General features: G+C 46.6%; 1 protein-coding gene across 3 annotated transcripts; it reads right to left on the bottom strand.

Moving 5' to 3' along the window:
* On the bottom strand, nt 1-6,742 carry ACY1 (aminoacylase 1). Of its 3 annotated transcripts, none has more exons than XM_075831899.1 (15): nt 6,642-6,742; nt 6,050-6,134; nt 4,479-4,543; nt 4,062-4,166; nt 3,887-3,981; nt 3,429-3,505; nt 2,931-3,020; nt 2,753-2,809; nt 2,254-2,327; nt 2,127-2,176; nt 1,305-1,449; nt 1,154-1,222; nt 985-1,064; nt 758-818; nt 1-491 (listed from the first exon to the last, which is right to left on the bottom strand). In XM_075831899.1, the coding sequence occupies exons 2-15, from the start codon at nt 6,132-6,134 to the stop codon at nt 327-329; spliced, it is 1,218 nt and encodes a 405-aa protein (XP_075688014.1). In that variant the 5' UTR covers nt 6,642-6,742; the 3' UTR covers nt 1-326. The 3 variants fall into 3 exon arrangements, with proteins under 3 accessions (XP_075688014.1, XP_075688013.1, XP_075688012.1); XM_075831898.1 differs by having other exon boundaries at nt 6,614-6,732; XM_075831897.1 differs by lacking the exon at nt 6,642-6,742 and adding an exon at nt 6,385-6,489.
* Nucleotides 6,743-7,165: the final 423 nt, after the last annotated feature.

Here is a 7,165-nt window from a genome sequence, read left to right as displayed (position 1 = left end):
TCCCAGAATCAACAGTTTTATTTGATCGTTTCCCAGCTGCGGTTTACATTCTCCGCATATTGCACGGGAGGACGTTTGGCTTCTTTCATTAGTGCGATGATGGAGGAATAACCGGCAACCGCAGCAGGTGATAAGGAGGCGATGCCGGAGGTTGCCAGAGGTCTCTAGAAATGACGGAACTCCCTGAGAATTCTTTACAATCCGATGTCATTTTCCAGAGGTTAAAGCTTTTGTCTTGGGAGGTCGGTCCCTGAGAACAGATTCCGGGGCGGCCGGGCACGTTGCTCCCGTCAGGGCTGTGTTCACACACAAGTGCAGCTCTAGTGTCATTGGTTTCCGGCTGACGGTGGGACACTGGCCAGAGAGCTGATGATCCGAGAGTAAATCAGGATCCCACGGAGGAAAATATCTTCATTTAAATACTCATTGTGATCATGCAGCAAAATTGGGGTGTTGTTCATGGGGGAGAAGCCCAATGCATCAAATCCGGCCTGTGGAGGGGGAAAGCTTCAGTTAATGATCATCTGTGACCAATGCAATGTGGGGGCAGCAGTTATGTGAACCAATATACATAAGACTACAGCCTATCCATTCACTAGAGAGCAGCGGTGACATCACTGAGAATGTAGCCTATCCATTCACTAGGGAGCAGCGGTGACATCACTGGGAATAGAGCCTATCCACTCACTAGAGAGCAATGATGCAACCAACACAGAAGGTGATTTCGGATTCTGGCGGCAGTAATAGAACATCTCACCGTTCTTATATAGCGACTGTCAGTGGCAGCAGGGAAAATCTCAGGCTTCAGCTTCAAACCCCTGAAAGTAAAAATGTCGATTATTATTATCACACTCCACAAGTCCTCGGGTCCACAGACCTAGCCGAGACTTGGACCCGTTTATCACTAGATCACCAGACATTTTTTAGGACTAGAGTGTATAATGTGGATGATTCTGGGCTCCGCTCCTCCTTCCCTCCACTCACAGCTCTTTACAAGGGTCGCTGAATGCTTTCCACCAGGGGTTGGAGTCCTCCGGGGTGGTCATCTTCTGGTTCATACATTTCTACAAGGAATGAACATAGATGACGTTGCGGAGATCGGCAGAGGACATTCACCACAATGGAGTCATGTTCTTGATCTGGAACTTCCTACCTGATGATACTCGAAGGTGACTTGGTCTCCAGCCGCCTGGCACCACTTCTCTATTTGTGATTCAAACTCCTGTAGAGATAGAAGAATCCTGGGTTGGTGGAAAGGAGGCAAAACTTAGAGGAGAAGCTCGGAGAGCTGGGGGCCGCCTCACCTCCAGGTTCACAGTGGGTGGTATACGAAGGTCAAAGGTTGCAGACATCTCGCTCGGGATCACGTTGCAGGAAACTCCTCCGCTCACCTTTGTTAGGTTTATCGTGGTGACGTCTCCAAGCGTTAGGCTGGGGTTGGACTCAAATCTGGGGTAAAGGAGAGAAGATGGGGACTGTTAGATGCACAAGAAGAGGCCGGCCTCACGAGGGTGTCATCATCAGTCTGCCCTTATTTGAAGGTTTCCGTAGGTGGCACGTGTGCAGTGTCTCAGAGATACAGAACTACAGCAAACTCCGTCCCGCACCTACAGTCCTTATCAGAAGCTGGGACCTCTTTATCATGAGGATCTCTGGGGTTCCAGCTCACGGCCTCCGCTGACTTCTGACACCGGGATTGGAATTTACATGATGCCTTCACATCCCAATCTAAAACATTATTTAGAGGGTCACTAAACCTTAAAAGATTATTGGGAGACCAACTCAGGGGGTGGGGCTTAGTTAAAAGGGTGGGGTTTGTTTTTACGTATCACCCACTGCAGACCAAGCAAAGGTAAAGGTTCCGGCTGCAGCAGCTTCCAGCTTGAGGATTATCTGTTCTGAGGTCAATGAGAAGGAAAGAAAAAAAAAATGGATGCCTCCTGAAACACTATAGAAGACTTTTTTTTTAAAAAAATTGGGTCCAGAAAATGGGACCAAACAAGATCACGGAGAAGTTGAATATCACGCAAAGTTTTTGTTTTTTTCTTTGCATTTTAAGTGTCCCTTTAAATTACCATGGCAGCCATATTGCTCCAATTTTAAAGGGGGGGGAAAAATAGTTTTACCTTTTTTTTTCTTTTTCTCTGAAGTCCAGGAAACTTGTTACCACCGAGTGCTGTAAATAATAAAGTAACGTTGACAGACAGGACGCAAGTTACCCACAAGTTGGAATAGGATTGAGGTTTAACGCACCAATTTAGTAGCAGCCGAATTCTCTATGAAACGAGAGCCGTGTCCGGGATCGCCCCTGCAGTAAACCGTGATCCCTGAGGAACACACAAAGGTCAGAGTTCACTTATAGATCCCTACACCAAGAAGTGACCCGAAAGGTCTTAACACCCAACATCAGACCCTTGGCAGGCACCCAGCTTTCCTGCAGCCCTAGCTATCCAGTCTGCCCAGTTATGCAGCGGTATATATCCCTGCTATAGTTCTAGACAGAGATGTTGCTCAGGTGTCCGGGAAAGTTGTGTGACAACATTTGTAGAAGCGGTCATGACGGCCATAGTGGTGGTCACCCAGCTGAATAGTTTTTAGACAACATGACAGAAGAGGACGATTCAAGGACTGATTACAGATTTACTGGGGATGGGGGGGGGGGGGTCGTAAAGAAACAACTTACTGGTATTTAAAAAGTGGAAAGCCCCTTTAACTCATTGGACTATTTAAATTCAGCGGTGAGAAGACTTACACCAGACGCATTTCTCTCCGTAGAAAACACTGAACTCATCTGTGGGGTTTGCAAGACCTGAAAAGTACAATGAGCGGGTCAGCGAAGGGGCTGCACAGAAGACGACCGGACGGGAAGACGAGAACAAGACACAAACGGAAGGAAACAAGGAACGGTCAAACTGGAAATCATCACAAACCTTCATCAAGTGTGATGCCAGGGTTCAGTGCCCGGAAATCAGGGTGGTCTACCAATAGCTCCATCCCCATGTGACCCCCAATCTCCTCATCTGTCACAAAGTAAAAAAATTTACTTATTATCGACGTCTAATAATACCCCCGAGTTGTCAGATCTTGATCTACAATGAGACTTCTGCTGGTTTACTGTTAGCTCTCAGGATACGGGACCTCATCTCTCACTGCTGCCCCTGCTGGTTCAGTGTCTGTACAGAGAATAACTTGCTGTAGTGCATAGAAGTGTATATAAGCTACATCTCCCATAATGCAACACAAACGTGTACAGAGCATATAAGGATTTGGGGTGTTGAAAGATTCCAAAAATTGTCTGCCAGCAGAATTGTGAATACAGCTCCTGATGTGACTGGAGTTGAAGACATGGTACAACCCAGAATCAATACCAGATAAGTTCAGAAGTGCTGAAGCAAAATATTGAACTTGCACTTAAAGTCACCTCTTACCTGGGACCATGGTGAGATGTATGGTGCGTGGGAACTTCCGCCCCTCCGTTTTTAGTTGTCGGATAGCTTCTATATACCTGCGAACCATAACAAGAACCATAGTGACACCTCTCGGCTCAAAAAACATACAGGGTATGGACCACGAAGGTCCGCGTCCAAGAGCAAGTCCACAAATCCTCATCTAAACGTCAAAGCTTTAGGACAGCATAGTTAGGCAGATTTTCCATTCAGCCGTCTGAGAAAGTTGGGCGACGACCCTTGTAGAAGCTGTAACGGCGGCCATATTGGTTGACACCCGACTTTCTCAGTAACACATGTAAAAAATCTGTTTAGCCATTTGTTAGTTATAACTCAAAAGACGACTCAAGGATTTCCACAGCCTGGGGATCTTAGAAGAAATGCTCCTTATCATCCCTCAACCTCCAACCGCAGCAAATTGCATCTCCCCGTGAACTTACTGGATGGTAACAGATTTCATGTCCTGCGTTCCTCTTGCATAGATATTTCCATCCTTGTCTTTATGGGCAGCAAATGGCGGATAAGTCCAGAACTCCTGCAACGGAACAAAACTGTTACTGACACCTTTCCGGTCACCCGTTCCCCATGTCCTGCAGCCTCCTAGACCCTCCGCACCTCAAACACTGGAACCACATCTGTATGGGAGTTCAGAATGACAGATTTAAGGTGCGGCTGTGTCCCTCTCCAGGTGAGGATGACTATTGTACGACCGGGAGAGAACTAGAGAAGGAAGACAAAAAAAATGAAGAACAAATCTGCCAACTTAAATAGCAACATATGCCATATCGCTGTGTAATAAGGGGTGACGCTCCCTGTGTAACCTATAATGACGACTGCATTTGTCACCTAAATGGCCCAACAGAAGAGACCAACACAAGGACTACTACCCGGGATGGGTTAATCAATTGGATTTGGGGAAATTAAGGATTAAAAGAAATGTAGGGGTGTTAGGTGACCCCATCACGGTGCCCTTTTTATTATATTTTATCTTAGGGAAGGCATTGCTGCCCACTCTTCCAGCTAAAATGTTACCTCCAGTGTCTTCTTCTCCAGTCCAATCTCTTCCGCCATCTTGAAAAGGAACCGAACGATTCCATCTGCAACACACAGGAAGGTCAAGAATAGTAAATCAATTTATAGGGACCATGTGGGTCACCGGGGGTCTTTTGTCAATCTGTATATAATGGAAACATGCAGCAGATAAGTCATTACATATAGCGCTGGAAATTTACCCACTTGATGCGCCATTTTGTAGTCATAAAGTGTAAAGGGTTATGGGTAAGCAGGAGAAGTCCGCTCTTTAAGGCTGGGTTTATACTGACCAATTTCTGCTTAGTTTATACTTGAGCAATCTGAAAACGTTGGATCATACCGACAATAGCGAAATCACCGTGATTGCTACGAGTGTACATGGCGATCATACGGGGTTTCCCTGGGCCACTATACACAACATATGCTGGGGGACCCCAAACATTAATAGACATTTATATCGTTGTGGCCCTCTAATATGGCAGCAAAGACTTTGGGCCCCCTCAAATACCAGGTTCAGTTGTAAATTTGCTCCCCCTATGGCTACAGCACTGCCCTCAGACATTAGAGCGTGGGCCGGCATCAAGGTAGCTGGCCAATGTGAACCCAGGCTTATCAGTGTAGTGACTGCGCTAATATGATAACACAGAACTGGTGAGAGGGGGAGTCCACCCACCAACGTGTGGCACTTGATGTCAACATGGCCGACACCAACAGGTGACAGCAACACATAGATGACAATACCTGTGGGCTTGCTGAACTGGCCCCCTCAGTGTTACCCCATGCACGGCCCGGGCACCTCCGACGCAAAGGAATAGAGCTGGAATAGTGTAACGGGTTATTGTCATATAGAACTGGACCTGCAGTGACAACTAACACAGCCGCTCATAGGGCACGGGGTAAATAATAGAACAGGGACCTGCGGACCAGATCACAAAGGGTCAATGTATACAACAGGTTACTCAGTTAAAGGGCCAGTGCAGTCTTCTGTAAATAAAGCTTAATCAATGTGTAATGAAGACTTCTGCAACTATCTAAAATGCTTTGTGTATCAATTCCTCGGCAGTTACAACATCTCTGCTTGCGGTCAGTGAATATGGACAGTCATTGTTTACATCCAGAGGCTAAAAATCTGTCCTGAACTAGTTCTGCTCACACAGCTGTGGGGTTCTGGACAAGAGAAATTTGTGCTGCTGCTTCATTTAGCTCATAGAGTATTGCTTATACTGATACACAGTAACAAACCCTCAGCTGAATTATTTTGAAAAATGGACTATGTGATACATTATTGGTCAAAAAAAGAGTGTTTCTGCCCAAATATCACTATGATGTATATGAGGGAGCACAGATCCGGGTCTTATCCCAGGACTACATCAATGCACTCAACCTTCTCAACTTTTTTTTTCTATATGAACGTACAAGCGAAACGCTAAGTATCAGCTGCCCCGTCCTCACCGGTAATGAGAGCCGAGCCCCTGACTAGCTGGTCATTACTGGACCTTATGACCCCCGAATAGTTTGTGACCCTTTCCCTGCCCCTACAGGAGGTCGGTTGTTAGGGATTGTGTCGTTACCATAGTCTGGCTGCGGCTGGACACTCTTGATCCTCAGATATTCCCGGAAAAGCGCGGTTGACGCATTCTCAGCTGCGGACTCCATCTGCAGAAAAATAATAACATTGTGTATAAACTGCGCTCATCCCTGCAACCGCAACCGCGCCCGTCCTAAAACAGATCTGACGACGTGCCCAGGTAATCCTACCATTAACCCCTTTACTGCCAGGGGAGAATATATACAGCCTGTGGATGATGCCGGTGCATGATGGGACTTCACAGCACCCCATGGCACTCTACAGTTTTTACCCCTTAGTTAACCCTTCCCTTTACTATTACTTTCCAATATTTCATACTTTGTTTTGCAACAATGTAACCTCCTCCTTCTGATGTTGTTCGACACCTGTGATCCCCGCCAGTCTCCTGTGTGGAGCTCTGCAGAGCATCTGATCAGACAGCAGCAGATCCCTGTGTTATCAGAGCAGCACAGCCGGCCATAGGGTGTCAATAATAAGAACATATAGCCCTGCCCCCACCCGGCGCTGTACCTGCCGTCTCTTTGTCCTTCTTTGCCCCCTTACTTACAGCGCCAGCTGCCTGCAGATCTCCTCACCTTCCTGCAGCTTGTGCAGAGCCAGGGACGGGTATATTACAGTCTGGTGGCCAGACCTAAGCAATCCATCCAGGAGCAATCCAAGTGCAGAACAAATCTAACTGAGGGCAGAGCAATCCAACCAGAGTGCAGCCAGTGATCCCGAGATGTAGATTATTTATAGACAGAAGTTTAATCTATCACCACGCAGTAAATGTGTAACCTGCGCTGATTTTGGCAACAATGTATCTCCTGTAACCGGCAACAATGTATCTCATGTAACCAGCAAATGTAACCGGCAACAATGTATCTCCTGTAACCGGCAACAATGTATCTCATGTAACCGGCAACAATGTATCTCATGTAACCAGCAAATGTAACCGGCAACAATGTATATCCTGTAACCGGCAACAATGTATCTCCTGTAACCGGCAACAATGTATCTCATGTAACCGGCAACAATGTATCTCCTGTAACCGGCAACAATGTATCTCCTGTAACCGGCAACAATGTATCTCCTGTAACCGACCACAACTTATCTCCTG

Source organism: Rhinoderma darwinii, chromosome 7, assembly GCF_050947455.1.
Source record: "Rhinoderma darwinii isolate aRhiDar2 chromosome 7, aRhiDar2.hap1, whole genome shotgun sequence".
Classification (NCBI taxonomy): domain Eukaryota; kingdom Metazoa; phylum Chordata; class Amphibia; order Anura; family Rhinodermatidae; genus Rhinoderma; species Rhinoderma darwinii.
The sequence above is the reverse complement of the archived record's forward strand: the minus strand, read 5'-3'. Positions and strand labels throughout refer to the sequence as shown.

Bases quoted from the DNA above. Each gene is read 5' to 3' on its own strand.
- ACY1 (XM_075831897.1), bottom strand. From the start codon at position 6,474: ATGCTCTGCAGAGCTCCACACAGGAGACTGGCGGGGATCACAGGTGTC. The intron at 4,544-6,049 runs GTAACGACACAA...TGTGTGTTGCAG, and splicing joins CCAGCCGCAGCCAGACTATG to ATGGAATCGTTCGGTTCCTT. The intron at 2,177-2,253 runs GTGCGTTAAACC...TATTATTTACAG, and splicing joins ATTCGGCTGCTACTAAATTG to CACTCGGTGGTAACAAGTTT.